General features: G+C 37.7%; 2 protein-coding genes across 2 annotated transcripts; both read right to left on the reverse strand.

The window, feature by feature from the left end:
- Window positions 1–285: 285 nt before the first annotated feature.
- LOC107046630 (4-coumarate--CoA ligase 1) lies at window positions 286–2,976 on the reverse strand. Its single transcript, XM_015269289.1, has 8 exons — window positions 2,932–2,976; window positions 2,755–2,883; window positions 2,157–2,367; window positions 1,600–2,078; window positions 1,340–1,517; window positions 1,037–1,264; window positions 530–759; window positions 286–447 (listed from the first exon to the last, which is right to left on the reverse strand). The coding sequence occupies exons 1-8, from the start codon at window positions 2,974–2,976 to the stop codon at window positions 286–288; spliced, it is 1,662 nt and encodes a 553-aa protein (XP_015124775.1).
- Window positions 2,977–3,572: 596 nt separating this feature from the next.
- Window positions 3,573–14,098, reverse strand: LOC107046639. Its single transcript, XM_015269296.2, has 14 exons — window positions 13,802–14,098; window positions 13,588–13,716; window positions 13,302–13,512; window positions 12,307–12,785; window positions 11,209–11,386; window positions 10,919–11,140; window positions 9,318–9,547; window positions 8,894–9,054; window positions 6,985–7,460; window positions 6,152–6,627; window positions 5,912–6,089; window positions 5,065–5,286; window positions 3,862–4,091; window positions 3,573–3,785 (listed from the first exon to the last, which is right to left on the reverse strand). The coding sequence occupies exons 1-14, from the start codon at window positions 13,832–13,834 to the stop codon at window positions 3,630–3,632; spliced, it is 3,381 nt and encodes a 1,126-aa protein (XP_015124782.1). The 5' UTR covers window positions 13,835–14,098; the 3' UTR covers window positions 3,573–3,629.

A 14,098-nucleotide genomic window follows, 5' to 3' on the forward strand; every position in this document is an offset into this window, starting at 1 on the left:
TAATTATATTTCTCGTTATTCATGCTCCCTGGATTGCAATTACGTTCAAATGTTTTATTGAACAAAAAGTAACGGCTTTTTTTCAATGAGGGGTTTATATCGTTTTCTCATTTCGCGGTAATGGATTTCAGTTTTTATTTGGAACTCATGCATGAGCTTTTTTATTTCAACATTTGTGGAGAAATCAATTAAACGTACATTTATATTTCTATGGTTATGATTAATAATTTTGTAATGAAAACAAAAATTATGAAAATCGATTGATACATCATTCGATGATGTTAATTATTCTTGCGCGATGAGTCTGGCCAAGTCTCTGAGTTTTTTCTTGGCGATTTTTCCCGATGCTGTGTAAGGCATTTGATCGAGGAATTTGACGCCACCGGATAATCTCATCCGATCGGATAATTTGGATTCCACTAGTTCGATGATATCTTTCTCACTGACCTTTGGGAAAATTTCGTAAATTCCTCAATACGATGTAAAATACGGAAACAGATATGTACGAGATATTTATCAGTGATATTACCTCTTTACCGGGGAGTTTTGTCACAAAAGCCATTGGCTGTTCTCTATCTAGGGTGTATGGTTTTGCGATGACAGCCACTTCTGCAACACAAGGATGTTCGCCGATACACTGCTCGATTGGTCCTGGAGCTATGTCGAATAGTTTACACTTGATTAGTTCTTTTAGTCTGTCAATTATGTAGAAGCTGCCGTCTTCGTCATAATAGCCAAGATCATCAGAGTGATACCATCCTGTAAAGAATTAGTTCAATTTTTTGTTCACTGAACACACGAAATTGTAAATTTCGATCGAAATTTCCCTCTAAATTCTAGTAACTGTACATCCAATAATTTTGCTTTATCAAAACTACAGTGAAAAATGCAACAAGTCCATTGAAAATTACACTATTTTAACTGAAAATATGAAAAATATCTGAAATGCTATTTTTTGCTAGAAATTGTATCTCCTTACAATATGCTGTACAATGACTAGAATTTCGGGGTAATTTTTAATAGAATTTTTGTTGACCTTCAGAATCGAGCACAAAAGCTGTCGCTTCAGGATTTTTAAAATATTCTTGCATCATAAATGGGCTTTTTACACATATTTCACCCTCTTCATTGGGGCCAAGGATCTTTCCAGTTGATCTATCAATGACTTTAATTTCAACATTGTTCGTTATCTTTCCACACGTGCCAGGTTTTGAATCGTCAGTTATTTTTGAAATTGTAACGGCTCCACCAAATTCAGTAGCACCTGCATGGAGAATATGTTAGACAGTAATTCTTCACTTTGGGCAATTGTATTCAAGCGTTAAAGATTTGTGGTTACCATAAACTTGATGGATGCTTGCATTTGGGAAAGTCTTTAGAAGGAACTTTTCAATGTCGTGTTTGACGATAGCACCGCTGAAGAATAACAGATCTACTGAAGACATGTCACAGGTAGAAGCCTCTTCGGTATTGCATAATCGATTTATGGAGCCAGTACCCAAAATTATCCAGTTTATCTGTCAGTTAAAAGAATGCTCATATAGCAATGATCATTTAGCAATGATTTTCTTAATAATCAACAACGGAATGTACATCAACCTTGTATTTCTCAATCAATCTACAAATATCTGCCTCTGATGGGGCGGGGTAAACAACAGCTGTCGCACCTTTGACGAAACAGATCATCATTCCTATGACAGCGGAAATCCAGCAGAAGCTGGAACCCCAAAAGCCTCTGGCGCCGGTGGCTCCGTCAACCTCGGTGTTACCCACACCAGCTGTTAACGACCCGTAACTCAGAAGAACGCTCTTTGGCCTTCCCGTACTTCCTGAGGTATAAATTAACATCGCCGGTTGGTCAGCAGTTTCAATCCTCTCGCACTCGAAACTTTGAACTTGCTCGTTGTTTTGTTGGTCTAGAATTTCTTGTAGTGATTGCATACTAGGCACTTTGCCAAGGACAATTACTTTAGCAGGTGACTGAACTTTCTTGACAATATTCTGGATAAAAGGGCCTGATTCTTCGTTCGTAAATATCACTTTGGGCTCCGTGTGGTTGAGAAAGTAGATTATAAGATCTGAAATTGAACGATTACTCATTGTATCAGTAGATTTTTTGTCTCTTCAAATTTATCGTAAATTTGAAGCATTATTACCTTCTTCCAAGTAAGTTTCCCACCAAGGATTGCACACAGCACCCAGGAATAGGGAAGCCAGTAATGGAATTGCGCTGTTCAATTGGTTGTGGGTACAAAGGGCAATTATGTCACCAGGCTTAACACCTTGTTTCTTCATCCACAGAGCGCATTTGACACTTCTATCCTCTATATTTCTTAAGGTGTCTTCTTCACCAGTTTTGGCATCCACCTGGCACACATGAGAGTTTATAGATATGCCCAAACAGAACACAGCCGACAACAGAAAGTGTTTCGAAGATTCGAATAAAAAATAACACTTGAAAATTCACTCAACAGGGCATGGTAACAATTGATTTAAAATATAGTGTGAAGTATCCTTCTTTGCGGAAATTGTTATGACATTTTTTTTGGAAAACTACTATTTCAGTGGGTATTATATTCACAGATGCATAAAGAGAAGAATCTATTTTTTCTCCTACATTTTTCACTCGTTCGCCGATTAAAAACTACCCGAAAACGTATTCCGTTAGACATTTACCATGCGGTTCAGGGTAATTCCCAGTATATTTTCCTCTCCGCGTACTTAACTAGATTAATCGAAATTTATGGAATTTACCTGGCCAATTCGGTCGGGATAGTCTCTCAGGCATCTCAAAATTTTTTCCCCATATCTCCAGTGGCCTTCGGGATGTTCTACACACTCTCCTTTCCAAATTCCATCTTCATAAGTGAGACCCGTTTTTTTCTAATTTTGAAATTTAAAAATGAAAAGGTGCAATTTACAAATATTTACCTGATATGGTACTTCGCAGTTGAGAATTTTTCTTACCACAACCATAGTAAAATTGTCGTTCTATTCGGGTGGCGGCAAACACAGTCGTCGAGCGAGTCAAAAACAATACTGCTAAAACCCCCCTATTAAGCTGTGCGATATCTCATCAATTTGATTATCGTATCTATAAACGTTCAGCGAAACTCTGCATGGCATATCGTGATGGCGAGATAAATAATGATGAAAAAATTGTCATGTGAACGGTATTATATAATTTTACCAGTTATTGACCAATATTGCCCGGTTCTATTCAAACTGTCGGTCTCTGGCACCTCGTGCTCGTCTTTTTGGTCCTCCTTATCGAACATTTTTAGGCAGAACGATAAGGTAGATAAAATACAAGGTATTGTAAACAAAAAACAATGCATTGCGGCTTAATGATGAATAAGTAAAAAAATTCCGAATAGAATTTTCATTAAATTTTGTCATTTTTCCAGATCACAAAACCGATTTTTTCATAAAAAATGAACCGCGTGAAGTTGACTGATCGAGATTTATTCTTGGATTTTTCCTATGAAAATCATATGCGATAAAACAAGTAATTGCCCTTTTTTTCAATTTGAAAAATTTCTGATTGGAAACTAAACGGAGAAATGTCAACGTCATTGCCACATGAATCATTTATTATTATGTAACAAAAGTTTACATTATTATCTGTATCATGTCATAGCTCTGGCGAAGGCACGCAGTTGTCTCTTAGCAATTTTTCCCGAAGCTGTGTGAGGCATTTCTTCCAAAAAGCAAACTCCACCCCGTAGCTTCATCCAATCGTGCAATTTATTAGCAACTAGCTCCGTGATTTCGTTTTCCGTCACCTGCACAGATATATTATCCATTTCATAAGGCTATATAAGCCACGGGCATTTTGCAAAGGGCATTCAAAATATCCACCTTAGCACCGGGTCGTCTGGTGACAAAAGCCAGAGGTTGTTCCAGGTCATTATTATCAGGTTTACCTACAACACCAACTTCAGCTATCTCTGGATGCTCCTGTATAACACTCTCAATGGCCGCCGGCGGCACATGATAAAGCCTATATTTTATGAGCTCCTTGATCCTCTCCGTAATATAGAAATCACCATCTTCGTCGTAATGGCCTACGTCCCCCGTGTGGTACCATCCTATAAAAAATCATGGTGTTTCGATCTCTCTTCAGGGGCAACATTTTGTCCGCTCTCTGCCTAGGGGATAATGTCACTCTACTCTAGGGGTCATTAGCGCCAAGAAGCGAAACAATATCGGGAAAAAACTGAAATTTCATGAAGGAGGAGGTTGTAATCTTCTGACGAGTGCACGGAGAGTAAAAAGCAGAGTAGTAAAACGGAGAGTAGTAAAAATTAATATATAATTATCAAATATATAATTATCAAATTTTGATAAAAATAAAAATTACCGTGCCGGTAGAGTAAAAATTACTGTACCGGTAGGGTAAAATTTACCAACCGTTCTAGAATTTTCGTTATCTATATAAAAATTATTAGACTGGAAGGGTAAAATTTATTACGCGTCAGGATAAAATTTCTCCAACGTAGAATAAAATTTGATCATCATATATTAATTTTTAGTAAATTTCGGGATATAAATGAGTAAACGATGACTCAAAAATTTCTCTCCGTGTGACATTAAATTCGGTTTGAGGCAAAAAATGGATTAATTGACAAATGAATGGATTAACGAATTGATGAATTAATTAATTGATAAATGAATGGATTAATGGATTAATATGGAAAATATTTATTTTAAATATTCAAACTGAAACTTACAGTTCTAAATTGAATATGTGATTTTTAAGTGACGAAAATTTCTGGGATTGAGATGGAAATGCCACTTTTTGGAAATTTCGGAGATTCGACATTAGAAATTCAGGCAAGAATCTACAATCACGTGAGTGGGGATCACAGATAGGGGTCAAAGTTCTATCCTCGGGGATGATTTACATCTAAAAAGTGGGGAATCATCCATGAATTTGAGTTATTTCATCCCCCAGGCGAAAAAGGTTAAAATATTCCTGAGGAAAGGTGAAAAGAGCGTAAGGGTGGATTTGTTTTTATTGCTTTTTCCGTACACTTCACTCATTTTAGAGTGCAAAGATACCTTCAGAATCGATAGCTTCTGCTGTAGCTTCTGGATTATTCCAATAACAAAGCATCCGAGCTGCGCCTCTCACGTAGAGTTCTCCCTCCTGATGCGGCCCGAGAATTTCTTGGGTATCGAGATCGACTACTTTTATCTCATAATTCTGGGTGACTTTGCCGGTTATTGTTGTTTTTTCGTCAGTTATGAGTCCGGCGGTGGCAGCTCCTATTTCAGTAGTTCCTGAAAAACAATATTATTAATTCAGTAGCGAAATGGTAAAACGGTTTAAGTCGACTTATCTCTTAGTTGAGTTTTTGAGGAATATCTTCGAATTTAAAGGAAATAATGAAATTTTCGTAATAACCTTTTTTCTAGAGCAAATTGAGTGCTACAAAAAAGGTTTTGACAAAAATTGGGCTATCTCCCTTCCATTCCGTGATATTTACTAAAAATTGGTCAATAGTCAAAATCGACTTGAACCGGTTTACCACTTCGCTACTGAATTCAAAGTTTCATATTTCTTCACTCATATTTCTGCAATAATAATATCGTCTAGTGCTGCCGCGAGAGAGAAAGACTGGAAACCGAGGTGCGTTGAATTGACTCGGAGTCATGGCGATAGAAGTCGATACTGCGTCTTCGGAGACTGAGACGAGCCCCAAAATTTGCGCGTTCACCGCGACCGAGACAATCCCTCCAAAGTATTGTCTCGTGATGTCTCGTAAAGTCTCTCTCGCGGCATCACTAATTTGGACGTATCTTGCAAAGAAAAAATTAGATAAAAAATTTTCAACATTGTACGTTCTTTTGACTAATTGTCTCGAAATACGTTTTTTTTTCTTCTGAAACCCATGGACTTCCTCACCATAAACCGATAAAATAGAAGCAGTTGAGAACAACTTCCTCAAGAACACAGCAACTTCTGATTTCAGAACTCCTCCACCGACAGTTACTCGATGAATGGATGACAAATCATATCCCCACACGGCGTCAGTTTTGTAGAGACGATTTGCAAAAGCCGTACCCATTGTCAGCCACGTTACCTGTCAATCAACTCAGCATTAATTAAATATTCAATGTAACCGTGATTTCCTCGTTACATTACCCCAAACTTCTCTGTTATCCTGCAAGCTTCTTCCTCACTTCCGCAATTATGGATGATGGACGTGGATTTGAGAATAAGGGACCTGATGAGAGCTCCTGTTCCGCTTATCCAGCAGAGGGTAGCAAACCAGAGGCCGACTTTTTTTCCCTCGTAATGAGGAAAAACTCCGACCATATTTGTGAAAGATCCGTTTGAGTAAAGAGCTCCCTTTGGTTTGCCCGTTGTTCCTGATGTGTACATAATCACGGCAGGATCGTGAGGTGATTTGAGTTTAGTGCATTGAAAATTTGCTATGTCCTCTGAGTTAATGGTTGTTATAACGTCCCTGAAGGAATCCAAACCGTGATATTCACCGAAAACCACTATTTTCGGTCCAGTGCCAGTGTAATTTATGGAGTTTAAAATCATTTTCGCTGATACTTCATCAGCAAATATGACTTTGGGCTTTGCAAGCTCAATGAAATATCTGATAATATCTGCGGAATGAATATAAATTTTATTCAGTATTTCGTATCTCTCAGTGTTTATACATGGAGAGAATTTTTTTTAGAAAAATTCTAGTACGAGTACTGGAAAAAATTACCATCCACCGGCTGTGAAAAATTCTAGTGCTGTTAAGGTAAAATTTCTTGGTATTTCTGGTAAAATGTCTGGGGATTTCTGTGAAATTTTCACAGAAATACGGGGGAAAATTCATGTTTTTCCCAATAAAATTTCTAGTGCCGGCACTGGAATTTTTTTCCTGCCCGTCACTTTGCGCCTCTTTTGCCGTGCTAGCACTAGCATTTTTCTAAAAAATTTCTCTCCGTGTATTTCATTCAGAAATCACGAACCCCCGTCCAAACAGTTGTCCCACCATGGATTGAAAATTGCGGCGATATAGAGCGAAGCGCACACCGGAGCAAAAGAATCGAGGTTGTTTTTCGAGCAGTAACCAATGACATCTCCAGGTTGAACTCCTTGTTTTTTCAACCATATTGCACATCGTACGCTTCTGTCTAACATTGCATTGTACGTGTCCTCCTCCATTGTTGTGGCATCGATCTGGATCATCAATAAAAAAAAAAATGTCGATTGCGCTGTTATGAGCACCCACGCCTTCATCAATAAAGCTTTGGATCGAGTATTGATGTACCTGTCCGATGAATTTGGGGTATTTTTCAAGTACTTCGTACAATTTCTCACCAAGTCGAAAATAATCGGGCGATAGGGTGACCTTAGGGCCAATCCAAATTCCGTCTTTGTGTAAAGGAACAGAGGGACTCTGGAAATATCATAGAATTTGCTCCCTTCCCTCGATGTAATTAGTCAAATCAGTAGCGAAGTGATAAAACGGTTCAAGTCAATCTTGACTATTCCCAGTTTTCAATGAATATCTCGGAATCTAAGGGAGATAGCAAAATTTCTGTTATACACCTTTTCGTAGAACCGATTAAGAGCTGCAACAAAAACAATTACGAAAATTTCGATATCTCCCTTAGATTCGGGAATATTCCTCAAAAACTCAACTGCGAGATAAGTCAACTTGAACCGCTTTACCACTTCGCTACGGAATTAAATATCACTTGAGATTGACGCACTATCATATCCTTTCTTCTTTGCTTTTATCGGTCACTGTACCTGTTCTGTCATTTTTTCCAATCAGATTCTTCGAGCATACGACAACAGATAAAGTGTCACGGCGCACCAAATGAATCGCCCAATTAGTTTCTCCGTGATAACACAACGGCAGTTCTTCTTGAAGACTGACATAAATTCGCAGAATGGACATAGCTTTTAATTCGCAGTGTATTGTACTACTGCGTATTCACAAGGTCGTAGTGGGGGTATGCAGTGTCATAATAAATATTACGCAAACCACAGCGGTTGATGAAAATTACAACCCTTGACGTTTGAACGCTTCATATGAATATGTTTTTCCGCAAACTTTGTCAATCGTTGATAATTAATGAAGCGGACAAAGGGCGAGCCATGCAAATACTGATAGTTGCCATTGTCTTGATCGCGGGGGAGCTATAATTTTTCAGTGAATCCGTAATGCAATATTGATCCGTACAACTTACATACTCATTACAAAATTCTACGTCATGCTAAATTGTTGGTCATTCCTACACGGAAGTCAATACATAATTACGCTGAATGTGTAATTATCCCTGTTTTTTTACGTAATTCTGTTTACTTGCGATAAATTGTTGTCAATTTTCACGTGATGAAACGTCTCCGCACATTCTCCGAATAATTTTCATGTATTTCATAATTAAAGTTTGTTAGAGCTGTGGGTTGACGTTATTTAATTGATTTTATTGTATCACGAGCATTCTTCACAGAGGGTTATCTCCGAGTGTCGGCATTCAGCAACATTCAAGATCAACAAGTGCGGCACAGTTTAAAATAATAGTTGCAAGAAGTTTTACGAGGCGGTTTCCATTCTCTGAAATTCATTTCTTGGATGCTGCATGAGGAAATTACTCTAATAACAAAAGAGAATCTTACAAATAGGTCAGCCATTTATTTTTATCTTCATCATTGTCGGTAACTCGTTTCTACCAGTCATTCTGATACACGTTGAAATCGCTTGACGGACGGCATCAACTGCATTGAACCAATAACATGAGACGTCATTGTGTGGTCAATCAAGTTTATTGTTGCATTAGGTTAGACGACAGTGAAAAAATAATACAATTATCGTTTTGAGGTCAATTAATTATATTCGAGCTAATGTATGAATGAGTGCAATCTCACGAGTCACGAATGAATTCTTTAGCCATCTCCTTTAATGCCGTGCGCGCTATTTTCCCAGATGCTGTGTGAGGCATTTGGTCTAGAATTCGTACACCCGCTCGTAACCACATCTGCTCTGGCAAATTGTCCTCGACGAATTTTTTTATGTCGTTTTCAGTTATCTGGAATTAGTTGAGAAATTAAGGTATCAATGGGAATTGAAATTGCAGATGAATTTCCAATTAATTAATTGATTCGTTAATTTTTTTTTCAATTTCGTAACGGGTCGTGTCGTTTTAGCCTTATTTTTTCTGGAAGGATTTTAAATTTCATGAGCGTTTACTCCTTGAATTGAATTCAGTGTTATTCTCCTGTATTTGACCAATCGATTGTTCATAAAATTGCAATTATTTTAATGGTTTAGGTGTAAACGAACAATTGTTACCTTTACTTCTGGTGATTTTGCGATGAAAGCAATCGGTCTCTCGTCGTCCTCCCAGTCAGGTACTCCAACAACTCCAGCCTCTGTTACTCCAGGATATGTCATGATGATCTGCTCGATTACCGAGGGTGACACATGGTGTCCCCTCCATTTAATCAGTTCCTTCAGCCTGTCTATGATATAAACAGCCCCATCGTTGTCATAATAAGCTTGATCACCCGTGTGCAGCCAACCTGAAATCACCGGACAATTTTCCATTAATCTGGAAAAACATTGAGGCATGTGTACACGGAGCGAGAAACAGGATTTCGTCCGCGATGAACAAAAATTCTTGCCATTCTTTCTTGATGAATGCGGTCGAGACTTGAACGGTTACAGCAAATTCAAAGATTTTTCAACTAAGATTTAATAACACGCATTGAAAAATTCAATAGAAAACATAGCGAATTCGCTAGAAAATTCTATTGGTATTCTATAGGAATTCTGTGGGATTTCTATAGGATTTCTATTGGAATCCCATTGGAAAATTCTAATTGTTTTTTGCGCTAATTCTATTGGATATTCGATGAGAAAAAGTCAATAGAATTCGAATTTCTGTTTGAAATATTCTCTTGAGATTTTTTCTATAAGAATGCTTGGATATCAATTTTCTAAGTTTTTACCACTCGCATTCTGTAATGCAATATAGTAGATACAGAATCAACCTTCACTTGGTGAAAAAATTCGATTTTGGCGAAAGTCGACTTTTCCCTTGGAAAAACGGAAAATCTGACACTCTGAAAATCTGAAAAAAAAATTTTTTTCAGTTTTCATTTTTTCCACATACTTTTGAGAGTTCTGAATAGCCCGTCGCTTAAATAGCTGGAATCAACGTTCACCCGGCTAAAAAATTCGATTTTGGCGAAAGTCGACTTTCCCCCTGGAAAAATTCAAGATCTGGCACTTTGGCCCTCGTGACCCTTGTGACCCTTTGACCGACTTTCCTCCTGAAAAAATCCAGGATCTGACACTTCGGCCCCCGGTGAAAAATTTTTTTTTTCAGTTTTCACTTTTTCCACATACTTTTAAGAGTTCTGAATAGCCCGTCGCTTAAATAGTTGGAATCAACGTTCACCCGGCTAAAAAATTCGATTTTGGCGAAAGTCGACTTTCCCCCTGGAAAAACGGAAAATCTGCCCCTTTGAAAATCTGAAAGAAAATTTTTTTTCAGTTTTCATTTTTTCCACATACTTTTGAGAGTGCTGAGTAGCCCGTCGCTTAAATAGTTGGAATCAACGTTCACCCGGCTAAAAAATTCGATTTTGGCGAAAGTCGACTTTCCCCCTGGAAAAACGGAAAATCTGACCCTTTGGCTCCGGGTGAAAATTTTTTTTTCAGTTTTCACTTCTTCCACATACTTTTGAGAGTTTTGAATAGCTCGTCGCTCAAATCTCTGGAATCAACGTTCACCCAGCTAAAAAATTCGATTTTGGCAAAAGTCCACTCATTTTGCGAATAATTCATCCGTCTGCGAACAATGCTGTAAAGCTTCATGGCAATAATTTTGTACGCATCTTAAATATCCCCATTCTTCATTAATTTAAGTGACGATAAAATTTACAAACCGTCAGCTTTAATGATTTCTTTCGTCTTCTCTGGATTCTTGTAGTATCCAGTCATCATAAAAGGAGATTTAACGCAGAGCTCTCCCTTCTCGTTAACACCCAATATTCTTCCGCTCTCAGGATCGATAACTTTCATTTCAAACCACCTGGCGAGTGTGCCAACAGAATTCGGTTTAGCCATTTTCGTTTGATGTATGGAAACTCCTCCCGATTCCGTAGTCCCTAGGAGGCAAACCATTTTTCAGTTGACAAGCAATGTCGGTTATTGGAGGGTACTCAGCATTAATTACCGTAGAGTTGTATGATGTATGCTCCCGGGAGTGCTGTTTGAAGAGCATCTTGAGCATCTTGCTTGAATACGGCGCCACCGATCCAAACTGATTTTATAGACGACAGATCGTATTTCGACAGCACGCCGGACTTGAGGAGCCTATTTGCTGCACTCGTGCCAGTCAATATCCATGTTATCTAATGAATCACCATAAATGATCATTTTCTTATTTTAATTCAATAACACACTGAGAAAAAAAATTATTTTTGCCAACTGTCCATTTACTTGGGAGAAGTATTTATTTTTTCAATTCCGTATTTCTCCGTTCGGGTCATTCTCAGGCAATCCTCATTAGGTTTAAATTATGTCAATTATATTGCTCTAGAAGATGATCATGTTAATTATGACATTGAGTGAACTCCTTCAATGATTATCAACATTAAAAAATTAATCGTAATTCATAATCGAGTTCATTCAAAGTCATGTGCAACATAGTTATCCTCTAGAGCAATATGATTGTTGTAATTGAAACCTAGCGAAGTTCTCCTGGGAATGAATCGATTGGAGAACTAAAATTTTGAAAAAATAAATGCCTCCATCCAGTAAATGAATATTTGGTTAAAATAATTTTCTTTTTCAGTGCACAGACCAAAAAGCTACTGTTTTCAGGGAAATGAGTTTGATTTTTGGAGAGTTGGCCCAAGTTACAATTAAAATACGGGATTTTCTCACACACAACAACACACACAGCATTGTACTATTGTTAATAAAAAGATTTCAGTGAAGATGGATGAAAAGCTTTGCATTAACGATAATATAAAGCATTTTTTAGATGAATACAGCAGCTCTTCATTGACATTAATCAAAAAACTTTCAATTAACATAATAAAACGTTTTTATAACCCATGAATTTCCGATAAGTACATCCATTTGAATTTAATTGGCACATCAGAATGGAAATCCACCCATTCAGTTGGCGCGAATTGACGGAACTCATTTTTTGAATCACTCCGTGAGGCATTTCAAACAAAAAAGGCAATTTATCTCTTGCTGTTTGTTATTTGAAAGTGCCACATTGGATTCCCCGAGGGCAGATGCCATAAATTCTCAAATTTACCTTATATTTCTCCACGAGTTCACATAAATTTTCCGGGGTGAAAGCCTTGGCAATAATCCTCTTTTGAAAATGAGCAATGGAAGACAGTGTGCAGAGAACACCAGTAATCCAGCACAAGTTTGAGTAGCAGAGAACAACATTATTGCAGCCACCAAATGTGCCTGCATTCATTACATTTCCAAAGAGAGATTTATGAGAATGAAGTGCACCTTTCGGTAGCCCGGTGGAGCCTGAGGTGTACTCGATATAGGCTGGTTCGCTCATACTAGAGAGCTTAGTGCACTGAAAACTCTCAACATCCGAAGGCTTATATTTTCGAATGATGTCGTCAAAGGATTCGAATTTGGTGCTGCGGCCAAATACGACTATTTGGAAGCGGATTTTGAGATCACGTGCCACGTCAGAAACTAGTTCTGTGTATTTTTCATCGGTGAAGAGAACCTTTGGAGTTGTGAGAGCCATGAAATGCTTGGCTGTATCTGTTGGAACAATTAATTGATGTTGATGAATCATTACACGTTGTTTGATTCGAGAAAATAGAATCCAAATATATCAATGGATTTTTTTTAAAGTAAAATCTCTAACATGTGATGTTTTTTTCAACACTGATTTACAATATTTATTGAGCTTACCTCCGCGAATGTGAATATGAGTTAAACAGAGTTGAAATATGTGAGACATACACTGTTAGAAAATTACCTGTGAAATTTCAAATACAAAATTCTAATTGGTATGAAATTTTCGCAATGAGTTTACCAGTTCATACTGTCTATGAAATATCAATGATCACATATCATGAAAATTTGATTTCAAATTTAATTCAATTCACATTCTACATAAAATTTCGTTCTCGAAAATTCAATTCCAGCTCAATTTCGGGTTAGAAATAAGAAAAAAGGGCTCGTGAGACAGTTTATACTACCGTAAGATAATTATCATTCAACCTGTCGCTTGTGAATGAAACCGGAAAAGCCAGCTTTATCAGTGCAATATACCTCTATTCAAGCCGTGATCCCACCAAGGATTGAAGATAGCACCAATGCATAAACATGCCACAACCGGAATTACAGCATCAATATGATTATGCGTGCATATTGCAACCACATCACCGGGTTTAACACCTTGACTCAGTAGCCAGAGAGCACATTTCACAGTCCTATCCGCTATTTCTCCGAATGTATCCTCCTTCCCCGTTTCTGCATCAACCTACGTATACACGAATACCCTTCACTCTGCATATTGTTATACAAATACGTGTCTCAATCATCTCTGCTTACTCACCTGATTTACTAGTTTGGGATTCTTCCTCATTCCCGTGAGCAAAAGCTTACCTATATTATTCTCATCTTGTCTGTATGGATAAGTTTCTGCTTTAATTATTCCATTTTTCATCGTCAGTTTGGGAAGTTCCTGCGAAAAATTGGGCAAATTTGTCGTTAATATTCTTGTCACTGATCGGGAAAAAGTTCTCTTTATGTTGTGCTTGGTCACCAACATCAAGAACATTGATCTCCACTTCGGCAATCATCCTGAATGCCGATTTTGACAGCGAGTTGACCACTTGGTTTTTGATGTATGTTACTACTTTATCAGAAAATCTTTCGTATCCTGGATTCTTATATGAACGAACTCATCCCCACTCATTGAGTACAATGAATCATGACTTGCGACTAATCAAGTTTCAAGTGAAAACTCTGACAATTCTTGTGTATCAATAGTGAAAAATCATTTGTGATCACTGGGCGAAGGAACGACCCTTGGCATCACTGACAGTAGTAGACCAGGAATGGCA

This window comes from Diachasma alloeum, unplaced genomic scaffold, assembly GCF_001412515.2.
Source record: "Diachasma alloeum isolate Michigan unplaced genomic scaffold, Dall2.0 Dall_scaffold_00183, whole genome shotgun sequence".
Classification (NCBI taxonomy): Eukaryota; Metazoa; Arthropoda; class Insecta; order Hymenoptera; family Braconidae; genus Diachasma; species Diachasma alloeum.